This window comes from Spodoptera frugiperda, chromosome 26 (genome assembly GCF_023101765.2).
Source record: "Spodoptera frugiperda isolate SF20-4 chromosome 26, AGI-APGP_CSIRO_Sfru_2.0, whole genome shotgun sequence".
Taxonomy (NCBI): Eukaryota; Metazoa; Arthropoda; class Insecta; order Lepidoptera; family Noctuidae; genus Spodoptera; species Spodoptera frugiperda.
The window spans coordinates 3771563-3790855 of NC_064237.1; the positions used below are offsets into that span (position 1 = coordinate 3771563).

General features: G+C 37.2%; 1 protein-coding gene across 1 annotated transcript in view; it reads right to left on the reverse strand.

Moving 5' to 3' along the window:
* Positions 1-1040: 1040 nt before the first annotated feature.
* LOC118264151 (uncharacterized) overlaps positions 1041-19293 on the reverse strand; it is an 85198-nt gene continuing 66945 nt past the window's right edge. Inside the window, exon 4 of the mRNA XM_035576567.2 lies at positions 1041-3650. Within this exon, the coding sequence (XP_035432460.2) occupies positions 2771-3643 (873 nt within the window). The 5' untranslated portion in view covers positions 3644-3650 and the 3' untranslated portion in view covers positions 1041-2770. The remainder of the gene's footprint in view (positions 3651-19293) is intronic.

Consider the following 19293-nt stretch of genomic DNA (forward strand, 5'->3'; position numbering starts at 1 on the left):
GATGTTTGCTTAGACATTAGTCTTGCTAATTCATTTTGAATTTTGAATGCATCCATTGAAATGAATCCATTTTGAATTTTATCACTAATATTTTTTCCAAATGCGTCGCACCTATTAGGAAGGTACACAGTAACTAAGTATAATTATGTGGACTGTAACGTATCCACATTAGTTTTGCTATGTTATGCATGAGGCAATAAGTAATTAGTTTTAAATCCAAACTATGTGAATATAGTAGGTAGCATAACATGTTTATGAGTATAAAAGTATAGGAATTCAATTAATCTGCCATCCAAGACTTCTAATTACCTACTATAATTAGTATAGACCATGCATTTGTTAAACTTAAGAGACATAAACAATAGAACTGCAAAGCAAGATGTGTGTCTGAATAGCGTTTTATTTACTGTATTTTTTACATACCAACCATTGAAATTTTCATCTCAATGTTTAATCTTCTAATTAATATCAATAAAAGTACCTTTACTAAAAAACTACCTATTGTTCACCTACTGCTCTGCCAAAATAATCATTATTTCGTTGATTGAGTAACTAAAAGTGCGACCACCTAAAAACCAGACCATGAATTCAATACCAGGGTCCGGTAATCCAGGTATCTACAAAGTATAATAGGCATTTCTTTTATTTGTTTTCTATTTAACACTTCTTGTACATTGATTATTATAGGTACAATGGTGGAATTAATGGCTAGTGGCATTCTCTAACAGTTAACCTTAGGGTGATGCAGAGAGACACAATAGTAGGAGTAAATGTTTGAAATATTGTTGAGGTCCTTTAACATAGCTTTTGTCTTGTTTGTAATATTTTCCCAATCGGTAAAAGATTCCCTCTGTTAAAGTTCCATACTTCGTGGAGTTCAGGACATAGTGATATACCTATGTAGTAATATCTCGTCACTTGGTTACAAGTAGGTATCACTTCTGTTTACCTTTCCAAACTTAAAAGACGACATTTTATGTTTTGTTTAATCAGGATTAGGCATTTACATAGGGATAGAAAGGAAAATAAATACTCACAGATATTATAAAAATGTTTTAATTGTCTTAATTTTCATAAGTCTATAATGCGGATGTATCATTTTGTTATCATCTACAACATCTATCTACTGAGTAGAACCTACAATTTAGGTACAATATCGATTACTTAGATCCACTGGGACGGGACGAATTTATTCATAACTATCTTACACTAAAATTGTGACATTTTGTATTATAAAATACTTCGTAGATTTCTATATTTCTATAAATACAGATTAGGGAATACAAGGTTATTCGTATCGCACAGTAAATATTATCTACCAAACTGCATACAAATGCAGGGCAATACAGTATTTTCTTGATGCTTTTTTTTCCTAAGGTTGTGTTTTACTTATTCATGAAGAAATTGGACACTTTTACTATTTTGTATACATGTAGGGAAATAAATTTTACTGACTAGTTTTTGTATTTATGTATTACCATTTAAGGTAATGTAGGTCAAATACAACACTAGCAATAAAATACAATTAATGTACTTAGGTGATTCATCAATCTTCAATCAACAATACAATTTAACCGAAGATTATTTATCACTACTTTAAAAAATGTTCACATAATATAAATTAGCTCTAAAAATATTTCGGCGCGTTTACGAAGTTAGTTATCATTAATTATCATTCTTCACACTTATCATTATGGACGGTTTATTTATTTTTTATTATTTGTACCTAATTAGAAATCTTAGATCTAAGTAAATAATTTAAAGAATAAATATAAGATCAATAAATTATTTTACATTAATGATTATTTAAGTTACATCTAGCGCTGACTCAAACATGTTATTGCTCAAAATAATAATCACTACCTAAGATTATATAAGATTAAGCAGACGGTCGATAATTTACCTGAATCGTGTGATGATTTCTTAAATAGAATGTATGTTCTAAAAATTTGTGATACTTAAAGTTATCTTTTTATTGGTAAGTTCTTGTTAAAAATGGTTAAATATCGACCGTATGCCTTATCAAAACCTCTAGGTTTTCTTAAAGTTAATTCATAATTTAATAGCAGAAAAAGCATTATTGTAAGTAAAAATAAATTCTACCTACACACTTACACACTTTAATTCATACTTATTTAAATATTAAGACTATGAAATGCATCACCAGTCATAATAAAATAAATAGGTATTAATATGTTTTATTGTATAACTACCTATGTAAGTATAACTAGCAGCAACGCAAGGAAGTTTACTTAACATATTTAGACACCTTGCTTTTGGTCATTTAAATTTTGTATTAAAACTTGAATCTGGCAAAATGTGAGACACGCAGTCTCTAAAATCATTAATCTGTTAGTATTAGCAATCGTACAATTCAACAATTTACTAATGGAGTATTTTCATTACAGTAAAGTACCTATACAAAATGTTAAATTCGTTTACATAAAGTTCATTAAGTAGCAGATCTCACTCATAATTCATCGAGCCTCCATCACTCGGGTTTAACTTGGCAAGTAATTGCAACAATTGGCAGCTTGTAGTCATTGGCCCCTCACGTTTCTTACGCATATAATTGTTTTTGAGATTTCATTTAACATCGTTATCTTCGAGGGGGGATAATTAACTTTCCTCCTCATAATTACTGATCACTGACTTGGTTGTAAACTTTCCCTTTATGATTATTTTCATCCGCACGTTGGTCCCTTGAAATTCGTTAATTACAGCAGCTCGATACGAGCCAGACACAATCCTATCCTACGTATCTCAGGCTTTAAGGGTAAAAGTTTTGAAGGGCGTCCGAGTATATGGAGTTGTAGGTGTCTCTGAGGACGTACACGTTGTCTCCTGGCTTTCCATTGAACACGTACTGGCCTTTGAGGTTCGTTATTTTCGAGTTCGAGGGAGCCGGCTTTGGCTTAGGAGGTGAGTATGATGGTACATTGTACGCAGGCCTGGCGGGCATCATAGGCTGGCCTCCATAACCGAAGGGATCCACTTGTGGCATTTGAGGGAAGGAAGGTGCACCGCTCCACTGATACACTCCGGTTGGTTTTCCATTAGACACGAAGTCGATGGGTAGATTGATGAAAGGGTCGGCTACCTGAGGAGGCACTTGAGGAAGCATGGGAGCCATCGGTGGGCCTAGACTAGGGGGCTGAGACACGTAACCTAAGCCAGGAACAAACATGTAAGGAGTGGGAGGCAACCTAATATAGAAGATCGGGGAGTTTTCATATTGCAAGGAGTTAATGTTGTCGTTCGGGTACTGTCCGTTGCCGTTTTTCTTCTTGTTTTGCTGTCGGCGTCTGCTGGGGATGGTCCGCGAGAGGTCTTCGTCTTCGAAGTTTTCGTCGTTCACGGTGAAGTTAATGTCATCGTCGTCCTCAGTGAAGTCTATGCCCGATGAGAGGAAGGAGGGATAGAAACCGAACAGATTGAGAGCTTTGTTCCTCCTGCTCGTGATTGGTGCCTCCGTGGTGGTAGTGATCTCCTTGAAGTCATCCTGTAGTTTGTTCTCGCGGACTGTAGTGGGTTCTTCAGTCGGCAGCGCGGCTGCACGTGACCTCCTCGCTGGCGCGCCGCTACTGTGGCTCAGCAGTGCACACAGTACCACGACAACCAGCATTACTCTTGAGTATTCCATTGTCAGTCTGGAAATAAAAGAAACCCAAATTGAATAACGAATCAGAAAAATGAACATTGAAATTATGAGAAACACCAACGCAATTTAAACGAACATGAGAATGTGGATAAATAATAAAGTTATTACACGAGGACCTTTTTATGGGATTGGTAAAAATATAAACGAACATAATTGATGCTGTTCACAAAGTAAAAAGGCCAGTGCGAAAATAAGAAATACTTAAATGAAACAAAATGAAGATAAATCTCTCTTTAATTTCCATTCGAGTACAAACAGCGCGGAGGTAATTATTTACATTTTTAAATTAGCCGGAGGTTCGAGCGAATAACACATTCACACATTACTGCTGTGTATTTAGCATCAATCAAGTGTGCTGGCCACTCATTAAAAAACAATAAATGAGCAATAAGTATCAATATACCAATATACCGAGACGGTGGAACCATTTTGTAGCAGTTTGTATGTGTATCATTAAGAGAGACGAGTCGTGTGTTTTAAAAATAGCAGCCCAAGTTAATAGTTGTTTAACTAGGCATCGTATTACCCACTGTTCTAAGTTTCATTATATTTTATGATCTAGGAAAATAAGTTTTAGAGCAAATATAGCATTATTACAATTCTTAAGTACCTAATACAATGTTACACGATATAATAAGGTTTCCTTGGCATATTATCCAAGGAGATGCACATACTATTAGTTTGGTGCCTAACACAAGACACTTGGCAATAATTTGTGTTCATGACACATAAATTTAAACTGAAAAAGGATATATTCAAGAACTTATATTCCTAACTAAAAATATTATAAGATAATATACACGCCTATAAAACAAAATCACCCTACGTAATAGTCACTTGCAAACACTTTCTTAAGCTGTCTATTTTTTATGACGAAGCAGTCATACTCCGTCATTGGCTCCAACCAACAGGATGTGTAAAAAAAATGTAACACTCATGTAGTCAGGGCGGTTCTCAAGGTCGGTTAGTACCCTAGCACTTATATCCAGTAATCTATTCAGTCCTAGCGTTTACTTAAGACAGGCGCAAATTAAATGGCTTTTTTGGATGAAATAAGAACTGGATGCTGTCACTACTAGTGCTCCGAGGAAGGTTTATGATCTTGAGAGTAGAGAATCGGTATCTGTATCCATACCTGGTAGATATATTTATTTGCATATAATAGAGTATAATTAAATGTGTTTTTAATTAGAAAAAAACTTTGTTTATTAAAAGTGTATTTCTGCCGGCAATAGCCAGACTTATAAAAATAAGAAATAGATACAGGATGAAACTGTCGATCAATTCTTGAAACCTGGCAAATCGTGTTATTGCCTCAAACACGCTTGTTGAGAAAACTAGAAAAATCCGCCGACTCCGCTTCGTTACGATTAACATCCGGGTAAATAAAACACATTTTAATAGAAAGACGTTTATTATCCAGATATTTACAGCGCGGATGTGCAGACGTTTGATCGATAACAAGCAATAGAAAGTTTATTGCAACTTCTGCTGCAACCGAGCATTGCAGTGCAACCATTCAGCTTTCCAAGTACCCATCCGGTGCAAAATAAGCTCTCGTATGCCGAATCGTTAAAACTGCGTTTGCCCAGCAAGATCGCGCCCGCGATGGAATCCCGCGCGCCGCTTCCGTGTGTTGTCGCCTACCCCACAACCGAGCGCTCAGCTGATTTTGCGTCGTCATCGGCGACTAAACAGGCGCTTATGAAGGCGATTAAACCTTGCGACGACGGTTTTCAAATTGTAGGAGTTAAAAAAACCGCGAAGTCGGGTGTCGTATTGCGTGTTGCTGACGAGCGGCAGATAAAGAAACTTGAGTCCGTAGCAGCGATTCGTACCGCCGGTTTGCGTTTGGAAAAGCCAAAAGGTCGTAGGCCGCGTATCCTTGTCAAGGACATCCCGGGTTCTATGGAGGACGCCGCGTTTTTGACCTCACTGTATCGTCAAAATATTAGTGGGGAAATCGAAGTAAAGGAGCAAGATTTTATTAAATCTTGTAAAATTACCCGCCGGCGTACTTTGCAAAACGGTCGTAAGTGGGTTGGCATTGAACTAGACGCTAATATACGTAAACATCTTGTTACGACAAAAGATAAACTTTTTATAGATTGGGCAACTTGCCGATTCATAGGCGATGTAGAATTAGTTAAATGCCACTTGTGTCAGCAGTTCGGCCACGTTAGGAAACATTGCACGGTTAAAACACCCACCTGCGGTAATTGTGCTGAGGCGCATGAATCACACGACTGCCCTCATATAAATAATAAAAATTTTATTCCAACATGCGTGGCGTGCAAACGTTTCAAAAAACCTCACGACCACCGTTGTGGTTCGCCCGAGTGTGGCACCTACAAAGCTAAACTCGAACAACTCATATTAAACACCACCTATTAAATAATAATATGGATAGGTTGACTATAGGGCAACTAAATCTACATAACGACAGGGTTGCGACGTCCGAGTTAGACAAACTAATAGTCGACTATCAGCTTGACATTGTACTTGTTCAAGAACAGTATCAAAATGCCCACTTAAGGCACAGGGTAGTGCAGCTGAACAGTAGGTCACGAGCTGGAATTTACGTCACGAGATCATCTAATTTCACAGTAACATCTATAACTAATTTAATGACGTCACACTGTGCCGTGGCGGAGATTGCCTCAGAAAACTTTAAACTTTACGCTGTGAGCTGTTACTTTCAATATTCTGACTCAGTTACTCCTCACATTCATCACCTCCGTCACGTCTTGCAGTCGCTTGCGGGCTCCAAAATTATAATTGGCGCCGACGTTAATGCGTCTTCATCCTTATGGTATGGCAAAGTTAGGGCTACTGACATGGAGCGGCGTTGTGCCGTTGAAGAATTCATTGCCGAAATGAATCTCTCCATACATAACACCCCTGATGCACCACCTACTTTTTGCAGCCAAATGGGCGAATCTTGTATTGACGTCACACTTTCTAGTTCGGACGTTAGCTTGGATAGGTGGCGTGTCCTACCGGATGCGTCATGTAGTGACCATCGCCTGATCGTGTACGAATTTGTCTCGGGATTACCCCGGGGTCCAACGCTTTGCAGTAGTGGCTTTAGATATAAAACTAAGGGCGCGGACTGGAACTTCTTTAGCTTATTATTTGCATCTCAGGCCACAGACTTCACTCGCAAAGACCTTTCGGCAGAAGAAGGTGCTGAAATCATGTCGGATACTTTTACTTACTGTGCCGACATTGCGTTTGGTCGGGGATCCTTGACCAGTACGCGCAGATGTGACTGGTGGAATAATTATCTAGTCGAACAACGTAAATGTTTTCGTAAAGCGCGCAAACAATTAAATAGACTAAAAAAACGTAAAGTTACTGGTTTTGCATTTGATGAAGCATTGATTGCGTTTAGAGTTGCCAGGTCACGTTATAGGGCTTCAGTGGAGAAAGCTAAGGGTAACCTGTTGCGGAGAGTAGTGCAGAGGCTGGAAAGCGAGGGTCCGTGGTCGCCTCTGTACCATGAGTTCAAAGCCAATAGATCCGTCGATCTGGCGTTCGTACAGAACATAAAAGTCAACAATGTTCACACCACTGGTATTGAGGAGACAACGGAAGTTCTACTCGATGAACTCATCCCTGACGATGTATCCGAGACAGATAGCGATTATCATCAACAGATTAGGTCGTGGGCGGCTATACCACCCAATTCACCGGTGTCTGATCTACCTTCCATCAATGAGCTCGTAACTGTTATTAAAACGTTGCCTATGAATAAATCGTCTGGTGAGGATAAAGTTTCAAATAAAATGATAATAGAAGCGTGCAAATCTGCGGCTGACGCGATCCTGTCTGTCTTTAATCGTTGTATAGCGGAGGGCGTCTTTCCTCGTATATGGCGACGTGGATTCATTCGCATAATACCTAAGAATGGAAATAAACCACCCGATGACCCTAAGTCATACCGGCCTATTACGCTTTTACCATCATTAGGAAAACTTCTTGAGCGGCTTATCGTTCCTCGTTTGCTGCCCGGTGGACCGAAATATCACAATAATCAATTTGGTTTTACTGTGGGTAAATCTACTGTAGACGCAGCTCTCTCTGTCCGAACCATAGTGACTTCGTCTGAGCACAAATATGTAGTAGGCATTTTTCTAGACATTTCCGGTGCCTTTGATAACGCGTGGTGGCCAATGCTACTCCTTAAACTGAAGGGTCGTGGTTGCTTTAGTAACATATACAAACTATTATACACTTATTTTCTTCATGGTTCTGTAAAACTGAAACTTGGTAATTTTTCTCGGTCGAAGTCGTTGTCAATGGGATGTCCTCAGGGCTCGGTTATTGGCCCGTATCTGTGGAATTTAGGGTTTGATGACTTGCTCGCGACCCCCCTTCCTTCTGGTTGTACGTTGACTGGATATGCGGATGATGGCCTTTTGTTAATACAATCAAATACTCGAGCCGGACTAGAGAATTTAGCTAAGGACTGCCTCAGTAGGATCTCGCGATGGGGCGAACGTAATCGATTAACTTTTGCACCCCATAAAACCTATCAATTATTGCTTAAAGGAAATTTGAAATCATGGCCGTCTATTAAATTCAATAACGTTCCCGTCAAACGTAAGGAGTCGGTTTGCTATCTCGGTCTAGTCCTAGAAAAAAACTTTTCTTTTATTGAACATATTAAGACTATTAGTGAGAAAGCCAAAAACAATTTCTATGCGCTCACGCGAATTTCGAAGGCTACCTGGGGTCTCTCTTTTCTTACGCTCAGAACCATCTACGGAGCAACCTACCTGGGATGCGTGTGCTACGGGGCACCAGTGTGGGCTGATAGGGCCACAATAGGCGCGGTACGGCGAAAGCTTCTCCAAGGTCAGCGTCTAGCCTTGATCTTTCTGTGTAAGGCTTATAGGACGGTTAGCACAGAGGCCCTACCTGTGCTCGCGGGACTACTTCCAGTCGATCTTGAGGTGCAGCGACGTGCTGCCATGTACTATAATGCGAGACCTAACTTTTCCGCAAACTTTCTAGCACAACGTGATCGAAGCAAAATTGATAGATTGCTCAAGCCTTTAACGGACGTCTGGGATGAACTTCTGACTGAGTGGCAGTGTAGATGGGAATCTTCTACCAAGGGCCGCCACCTCTATCAGTTCTTTCCATCCGTGCATGAGCGTCTGGAGAGGACATGGTTGGAGGTGGATCACTGTGTTGCCCAATTTCTTACTGGCCATGGCAACTTTAAAAGCAAATTGTTCTCATTTAAACTCGTTGATTCACCATGGTGCCAATGTTCGACAGCGGAGTTGCAACATGAGCAATCCGCCCATCACATACTCTGGGAGTGTGGTCTCTGGCAATCTGAGCGTGACACTATGTTGGATAATTTAATTGTTTCATCAGGTGTAGTTTATTACACGGACCTTGTGGAGTCTCGAGCAAATTTCCGTGCGTTTAGGCGTTTTTGCCATACCTATTATTGGAAGCAAGTATAACAGCTCACGCATAGGACCCATTTAGTATTAGCATTTAATATTTTAGTTTTAAGTAAAATTTCCGTGGTGCTTGGCGACTGGGCTTCTCCCAGTTGTGCAGTCTCTTTTGTGCCTTAAGGCTTAAGTCATCCTGTCTCCTGCATTAAATTCACCGAGGGAAGTGGAAACTATCGTTTTCTTTTCTTCTCCTCTAATAACATCTTCTGATTTGTTTCGTTGCGGGATCCAAGACAGTCATTCATTTCCCTGGGACGCGCCGGACTTCAGTGTTCCGGTGTTTTCATGTTTGTATCTACTGTAGATCCTGGCTTACAGGAGTTGCAGCGGTATGGGAGGTTGTGGCGGGCTTGTCCCTATTTCCAAGTACCCATGTTTCAATAAAAGTTTTCCTAGAAAACTCATGAACTTTTATTGGTCCATTTTATGTTTTCATGTGATGTTTAAATCACTTATGCAATGCGCACGAGTTCTTTCCTAATTAGTACGTTATAGTTTTGTAATTGTTTTATTGGTTTGATTTATTCTCCAGCGCCTTGGTCCAGTGCTTGGAGAACTACCGGGTAGGAACACCACGCTAACATTCGTTAGTTTGTTAATAAGAAAAATATTATTGAAATAAATGTTAGAGCTACTGTGAAAAGTTACTACTATTGGTTTTCAAAATTCTTTACTTAGGTCTAATACAGCGTAAGCTATTGTGCCAAATCTACTTAATATTACATTAATTGAGTTTCTGTGTATTGAAATAACGTTATTTGCCCTTTCGGTTTCTTCAAATTTCAATTTATATAGTTCTGACAGTCAAGAGAGATGTAGCCATTGATGTATATGAATGCAGCATTAAATATATTGTCTAGTTACAATGTAGTCAGTTGTAGTGCTCCAGGCTACAGCTATAAATATTCTCGTGTTTACTGAACGACTGTACCAAGTGTTGCATGACGGTAATGTGCTAATGCAGATTAACCACTGTTTGTCTTCCAGTCAAATGCAATTATTTTACTATTAAAAACAAATAATTTTATGTACTTTGTCTTGATACTATGTTGCAGATAATAAGTCTAGATGGATTACTTTACAATTGTGTTTTTACTGCTCAGTACAGAGATTAAGATAATCATCATCATCAATAGCCTGTGACCGTGACTACGTCCACTGCTGGACTATGGGCTTCCTATTACATTATAACACAAGAAAATTTTATGTTTCATTTGCCATAATATTCTTGATATGTTTTATTTCCTTGCGTTTAGGATTTTTTTTTAGTAAAAACGTCCAAAGATTTCGTCCGCCTTGGGTGCAGCGAGAGGGAGTGTCAGACAGACTGAAAATCACCCCATTCCTACTCTTGCTTTTCGAGCCGGAGCCCCGGTAATCCGCTAGGCAGTTCGCAACTACGAGTCGGTTGTGTTTAGGTCTAAGATTGATTTTCTTATAACTTAGTCCCTGAATTAAAAAGTATATTATTATTTACTTTTAGGTGCGTATGTATGTTCCTAAATTACCTACAATATTTTCAAAAATAGATTTCCTGCCTGTTGCTCTAGTACCATAATGTAACTATTCTATAAAGATGTGAAAATACAAAATTCGTAATGCTATCGCATGTCCGTGGGCAATGTAAAACGAAAGTGAGAACATTAAAATACAATTTAGGTAATCTACGGTAACAATGTGAGAAACGAAAGCGCTGTCTTCTGCTAATATGCTTTAATGGTATTTTTTATTCAGCGGTGGAACGCTTTATTTTTAGACACTGAATGTTCGTTGAAATAACTGCTCTTCTTTTATGGAGAGTAACATACAGGCTGTGGTAAAACAATGGTTAAAATTAAAAGCTTTTAAACACACAAATATTTATTATGTCTAGGTTTTCAACCAAAATACATACACAAAAAATAATTTAAGACAATTTTATAAGAACATTTACACCCAAACTTTTCAAAGTATAAAATTATTATACTTAACTAAAACTTTATTATTATAATTTACTTTATTAATTAAAAATACTTTATTGTAATAAATGACCATCAATGACCTCAGTTACCTATAATTTGAACTTGTCCAGGAATAATGTAAGTTGGCAATTTACAATCATTTGAACAACATGTTATTAGAAGAAAAAACATCATTAAAATAGGTATCCGTGAACATCAAACTAGCCAGCAGCTACTTTTTTACATCAAATAAGTTTCCCAACAACGAATTACTTTCGTTTTCTTCAGGTATGTTCGTACACTTGAAAATTACACGCGGTACCATAATTAGCTGCCATTTGAGAGTTATTTCATTTTAATATAAAACTGTGATCACGTTCCTATTTATCATTAACGTTGCTTCTAACACTTGTAATAGTTACCAATTTGTCCAACAAGTGTAGCCGGCAATAAAATTATAATGCACTGTTATTCTTGTTAAATTAAGTAACGTTATGTCAGAGTCGTTAGAGCATCCGATGTACGGTCAGTGCACACTGCCCAATATATTCACCGACTCCATTTACATACAGCTACTTACATTCGTTGATGCACTTTGATAAGACGGACAATTAGTTAAGTAGTTTCTAAGAGAAGTCATTAATTACGCCAGTTTTCTAACTTTAAACTTGGGAAATTGCAGGAAAATCTACTAAGAAACATGTTTTCGAACGCCGTCAGTTGAGGAGGCATAAAAAAGCAGTCAAAGATTTATTGTACCCACGTCGATCTTTTCACATGTCACCATTTCCGTGTCGAGAAAGAGCTGTTTATATAAACTGTCCAGGAATCTATGGGAATACGTCTTCAGAACAATCGGTGGCAAGAAAACCCTACAACCACAAAAGGATTCCAGCCACAAGCGTCCATCGTTCGTGGTACATAGAAATGTATATCTAGTGAACTGGGTGCTTTATGTAGCCCCGACAGTTTACCTTTTTAAAGAGACCACTTATCGAGTCGGTAAAGAAGACGATATTAAATTAAAATAGAGTGTACCGCAAAAACTAATGATCGCTCTGTGATCGCATACCATTTTATTAGGTGTCGTTAAATTCCAATATACTTATACTTTAATATTAACTGGTTGAGTTTTTGTTGTTGTTATGTTCAATTGATGAGCCGTTATTTTTTATTGATTATGAAAAGGATAATTTATTTATTACAACTTGCGTAGATAGCTTTCGTCCGTTATCCTCTTATTTAATTGGAATAAAAAATAAGTAGATATTATCTTCGGCATTCCTAAACCGGGGTGGTTATTTATAGATAAGTTTAAGTTATAGCTTGTATTTTATTTGAAATTTTATTTTACATTTAATTTAAAGTCTAATTAATCTTTCCAAAGTACAGATAAGCATCAAGGGTTACAAATGGTCACCTGCCTTAATCTATAACTAGATTACCCACAGCTGAAGCTTAGTCACAGAGTTTTTAATCACCACAAAAATAATAAAAAAATAAGCCTTAGGTACCTAGATGCTATTTTTTGTAGTACTGATGGATGTGCAGATGTCAGCGGTGTAATCAATTTCATTAATAACTTGTACGTCTAGATGTGTTTATCTAAGAAACGCGAACAAAAACTGACGGGGCAGTTTTTCTTTACGTGTAGTGAAAAAACACTTCACGCTCAGTAATTAATTATGTCTTTAGTTTTTATATGTGACTGTTTAGGTACAGTGAGTGCTATCCGTTACGGTAGTATGAACCTGTCAACTTATAATGGATGATTGGGAGATACCTTTTCTTGGGAATCATTAACTCAAATTAGTCCAAGTAATGTGAATGCCCTGCTCTTTACTGTATCGGAGCTGATTCATTTAAAAACTTCGAGAACAATTAAGACTTTATTTCTCCCAATCCATCACTGGTGGAGACCTATGAGAAAAAATACATAAAATCAGTTGCAAAAACATGAAAGCCTTCTTTTCTCTATAGGAACATCATACAATCATACAGGGTTATCTATGTAAAATAAACGCACCTACAACATGTCTAGTGTCAATAAATATATCAACAAGCTCAGTTTTCACTGGGGAACATAAATCTTACAGATTGATCTCTCGGTGGTCTCGTCAGCGGCTGTCAGCTGACAACGCATTACCCTGTAATGTGGGCAATTTGCAAACCCCTCGGACCGGCGAAAGTTGTATACAGAATTTACGGGACATCACTACAAAGGAAATAAGCCGCAGATGCAAATACACCGGATAATCTCGATAATTTGTTGTACAGACACGTCAGACTGCATAACGGGGAGATAAAGAGATATCATCAGCAATAATCAGAGACTTGATGTGATCTACTATCTACTTATTAAATACGACTCTTTTATGTACATACTGCAAGGTTGTTAAAATAATGTTTAGCTTGCGATTCATATCTCTTATTATGTAGTAATTATTCTCTAAGACATACATAACAACTACACGCTGTCTATGAAAATCTAATGGATAACACGCTGTTATAAATATTGGTTTCTACATTTTAAAGTATAACTTACTTGTCTTATAGGTAAGTTGTTTAATTTTTCTCGATACATTAGTACCTATAGAATTCTTAATGAGGAAATTCCCAGTAGCTGCATGTGGTTCGATTTATGACAAGGATGTTATGATACAGGTTTTATGTAACTGATAGAATATGTCTGTAGAGACTACATACTTCGCCCTTATTTGACCTTTCAGAAATAATGTTTATTTTATTTTTACAAGAGATCGTAAAGATAATAAAACAAAAGACAAATAGGTAACTGTTGTCCTCTCATAACTCTCAATAATCTGTGCAAGTCGATTGAAAATGTCTCTAGTTCCCTACAATTTACTCAGTTAAGTAAATTTTCTTAGAACACACAATGTATCGAGCTCGGTGAAGCGTGCAAATATGAATGCGAGACAAATGAACAAACAGATAAAGTACATAATTTTGTGTGTACTATTACCATGGAAATTGAGTAATAGGTGGAAAACTGCAGTTTTCTGTTCGCAACCTCAGGTGGTAACATCTATGTAGCTAAAAAGTAACAATGTATTTGTTGCATTTGACAAAAGTCTCTCAACATAATACGACGAACATCAAACCGGTAATGAGGTTTTCTTCTCTGTATTAGTCGATATGTCTATGATTTTAAAACGTTTTAATATGAATTTTAAGACTGAAACTAAATTCTAATACAAAAGTACTTTACAGCTCTGTTGTACAGTACACCGCCATCAAACAAAGCCAGTCGTAATGTTTATGTTATGCTAATGTTTGTGACAAACACTTTTTATTGGCGCCTTATCTCTTGCCTAATTTGACACATGACAACTCATAAGAACAAGCATTAAGTAACTGAGTAGAAGAGATCACTGACTTATGATTGGCACTTCATGTAGATAATAAGTAATGGTTAGTGGTCGTTTAATGAACTAAACATGTAATCGAATCGGATTTGCGAAGATGGTTGACAAAAACTTGTCGAACGGCTCACGCCTACCGCTTGAGACTCATTAGTAATATAGCTTAATGATGTACCGAAATATAACAAAAAAAAGTACATTAAATTAAATGTAGCAATGTTTTTATGTGGAGCCTTCAATTATATCAGTAATGTTGTTGTTGACCGCAAATTAAGGAAATCAATGTGTGTTGGTACGCAGAAATTATGAATTCAAAATAAAAGGAATGAAAGTTAAATTCAGTTATTTACACGTGTAATTAGAGGTGGTCGGGTTGCTTTCCGATATTTTGGCAAATTATGGCGAGGAGGGCCGAGGTAAGTGGGTGACGACGTGGGCCCTGCTGCCCGTTAGCTCGCATGCCCCGACACTTCGGCACCATTGACATCACAAGCACATGAAGACATTAAAATAATAACTGACATTTCTCTCATTGATGGTCCCTTTGTCCCTTAATTATTGAGTGGATAACAACACCGGCACGAAACAAAATACGAATGTTGTTTTTGATTTCAACGAAAGGAAAAATTGTTTGCAGTGTCGATTTTCCCCAAATAATGTCAGTTGAGAAAATATTTGATATCTTATACTACTGGAAAAGTCAATATAAAGATTAAGATGATATCGTCGTATATTGATAGGTTTTCAATACCTATGTAGATAATAATTGCATTGTGATTGGAGAAATTTTATTACCATTTCAAGCATTAATCGACATTATAAACTTCCAAGTATGAATCATGTTCACTCGTTAATCCGAAAGAAACGCATAACTGGACTGATATAAATAATAATGTACGGGGGTTCCTACTTCTAACACTAATTAATCACATGCAAATAGAGCAAGTAAACAGAATATGTATGTGTCTAATTAGCTAATAATTACGTTTGTGGCATTTATTTCGCGTTTGACAGTTTTCATGTGTACCATTAGGGTGATGAATTGGAGCATATATTATTTCCTAAAATATAGGAAATCAGATTACGCTACCTAATAAGACTACTAATCAGACTACATACCGAAGTTTTTTAGCCAATTGGTTGCAGATGGAAAATGAAAAAATTATAGTTGCACGTTATGCTGCACATATATATATGTTTATACTTAGTAACACCTACATAATTTAAGGCATTGTATCTATTCTTAATTCCACGAATAACGCCTACATGTACGTAATGTATTAAACAATCTACATATCATACACATACCTACTTTTTTTTTTAAAGTGGTATTAATTCTGTCTGTCAATTCATGACAGTAAAAATTTATTTAGTGATACGAGTAGTCACATAACTAACGCATATGTAAACAGTAAATAAACACAAGATTATGCAGAGCGTAACATATAAACAAAACGTTTCGTGTTGTCACATATGTAGTTATATTACTCACCTCACATTGGAAAAACCAAAGCATAACGTTGCAATTCAAAATGTTAGCACGCGACCCTTCACTGTGTATACCCGGTATGAAAATAGGAAATCTACATAACGTTTACTAGCGTCTATTAGGTGTTAGATGAACGTGGAAATTTATAGAATGGCGTTTTTTTTTATTCCGTGCTTTCGTAAATTGTAGTGTATTCTAGCAACGTAAACTATCGGGGTTGTGAGGAAATTTCCATTAGGTACCGAACCAGGGTGGCCACCGGTGGTTTTAGTGATTCTTTTATCCCCAAAAAGCTAGACGACTTTAGAAGGTTTCCCCGTCATAAATAAAAAGGACCGAACCAGGAAGCAAGAAAAGAGGAATAGTATTGTATTTTTACTCAGTAGGAATCTGACACCTCCTCTCGGATGTCTTTTTATTTATTCACTTGATACAAAACAATGTTTTCAGTCAATTTATCATACCTAACAATGACGATGGATCATTAGCGACTGTTCCTATCATAGCTTCCGATTTCTTTTGCAGGAAATTATCATTTTATATTTATTTGAACAAACGTTGGAATGTTGGTAATGCAGACGTAATTTAGTGACAATTTACAATCGCGTGTGTTGCAGGCATGGTGCCTTCGTGCGCTTGTAAACATTGAGTATGCTGACAATTAAGGAGCTTCGCATTGTCCGCATAGTTTTCCTATTATACCTGATATGATATCTTAAATGGTGAAAGCAATTTTCTTATAAAGGATCTACATGCGTGACGAATTCTTTGAACGTATTAAAATATGATTTTACTTTACGCACTTATTTTAAGTTGCACTAAAGGCCTAAACCAAGTCTATGACAGAGATATTATGAAGATATCCACTTGCAAGTATTTTCAATACAACGATCGTGAACATTGAGATGGGAATTCCTAAAATTCCTGCAGAACAAGAATGAAGTTACGGCAAAACATTTGTTACGATAAATCAACATTGGCTAATCTGGACACATTCACCACCATTTGAGCTTAATTTAAAACGAACATCGTCATGTCCTTTATTAGAAAGATATTCATTACCGACCCATAACACGAAGCCGGTCGCTGAGATAGGGGCACATTCTTGTTATCATCCGCAGGCCTAATAGAGAAACTGTGTTGTGTTCCGCGCGAAGTAACCGCTCGAGTTTCATACCTCGTTTATCAATATTATAAATACGATATCGCAAATAGAACTGTTTATTAGATATTGATAAATGTTATTAAGCCCCCATGGAGGGCGAGCTTGCATAAATATCCGCTAAATATAATAAACGTTCGCACGGAGCGTGGAAACAGCGGACAAGAGGTGCGTCCGCGCTTTGAGGCTGCTGATATTCAAATGAGGCATTCAGTGCACCGTGCATACCCACAGATAAGTGAGGGAATTAATACGCATGCGCGTGGATATCTTCATTTGATTGTGTTCTCAGGATTTCTTAGTAAACTCAGTACATTAGAGATCTAGAGCTCCACCATTTTTATAGCTCTAGTTACCTACCTCAAAATAAAACTTATCGAAAGATTTGCATAAATACTTTGAACTGTTTTAGCAATATGACTACCATTTGCTTATCTACGAAAAACTTAAAAAAATAGCATGGAAAGCATTTTTATATGATACGGGTGGCCTCTATCAACGTACCTAATAAGTTTTTAAGTGTGGGAGAGCCATGCTTCAGCACGAATGGGCCGGCTCGACCGGAGTGATACCACAGCCTCACAGAAAACCGACGTGAAACAACGTTTGCATTGTGTTTCACTGTGTGAGTGAGGTTATCGGAGGCCCAATTACCCCCTTCCCAATCTTCACAATCCCTGATTCCCCAACAACCCTTAAACTTCTGACCCCCCAAAAGGTTGGCAACGCACTTGTAACGCTTCTGGTGTTCCGGTTGCTCGTTTAATAGTTAATAGTACTCGTTTAATAGTAATCGCCTGTATAATAGTTATCAAATTGCAATTACCTATCTCTTACTTTCAGAAAGGTTCTTACTCTCTTAGGTATTAATGAGGTACCTAAACCAATTACTAAAATGAGTGCCCATCCCAAGCTTTGAAAGCGAAACTAAGAGAGAAGAAACAAGTAGAGAAACCCCAATAACTCTCACCTATTAAATAACATATTAAACTAGATTTATTTACTTGAACGTGGCATTTAGGAGATGTGCAACTTTTCATTTAAGTACCTAGGTAGGTACTTAAATTACTCACTAATTTTATTCGCGTGTTAGGTGCAGTTGATTTATTACCAACTATCTTTTGCTTGTGACTTCATTTGCCTAGAAATAGTATGTACTTCGAGAGTCCTAACTGTGACCGTCCTCATGCTTCTATTAGTGTCCATGTTGACACTCTCAAACTCTCTTCCGGGTTAACTACCCTGTCCTAGTTAGTCTTACGATATTTAACTATATCATTCTTATTTCTTCCTTTTTATCATTACTATTTCTTCCTTTTTAACCGACTTAAAAAAGAAAATTCTCAGTTTGACATGTAGGTTTTTGCGCGATTGTCTCGCGTTTGGCTGAATCGATTTTGATGCGGTTGTCAGCATATTATTTTTCTTAGAAGAAGAATTTAAGGATACCTATTACTTGCCTTAAAAAAAGGCGATAAAGAAAATAGAAGGTGGTCCTCTTTTTTAAAAAAGTTATATACTTGTCTTCACACTAGTATTCTTTCTCGTGTCGTGGATGCGTTTACAAATAGGATGTTAAAAAACATAACCTGGCGCAGCATATTCTGGCGCAGTCGGGTAACAAAAGCATCACCCCAAGACCCTCAACAACAATTTGTAGATCACAAAGAATCGTACCCGCAATAAGTTACGCAGCCGCCAGTTGCCAGTAGCCCAGCCACTAAGAAGTCGGATGTACTGTATTAGTATGGACTTAAACCTGTACTATAAGTGACTATAACTGTAATATAATATACAACGAGGCATAGAACAGAGTGTTTATATTAATTGGATATAAAATGCACTTCGTCTCAATTTCCATGTCATAATTAAACCATGTGATGTATAGAGCTACCTTCTAATGTATGGGTTAGTGTTTAGAACTTTATATTATACCAGTTATATTAGTTATGTGTATAAGTAACTAATATAAATTACTAGTTCAGAGGTGGTATGAAAAATCATATTCATTAATCTAGAACACCATTATCTGAACGTTTTTCTGCTTCTTGTTATTTATTTTATTTTATTTTTAGTTGTGGTGGTTCCACTGGGCCTCGACTTCCCTACCCTCCTTCCACTCCTCTGTGTGCAAATCTTTCTGCGAACAATCCTGCATTTTTACACATTTTACACACT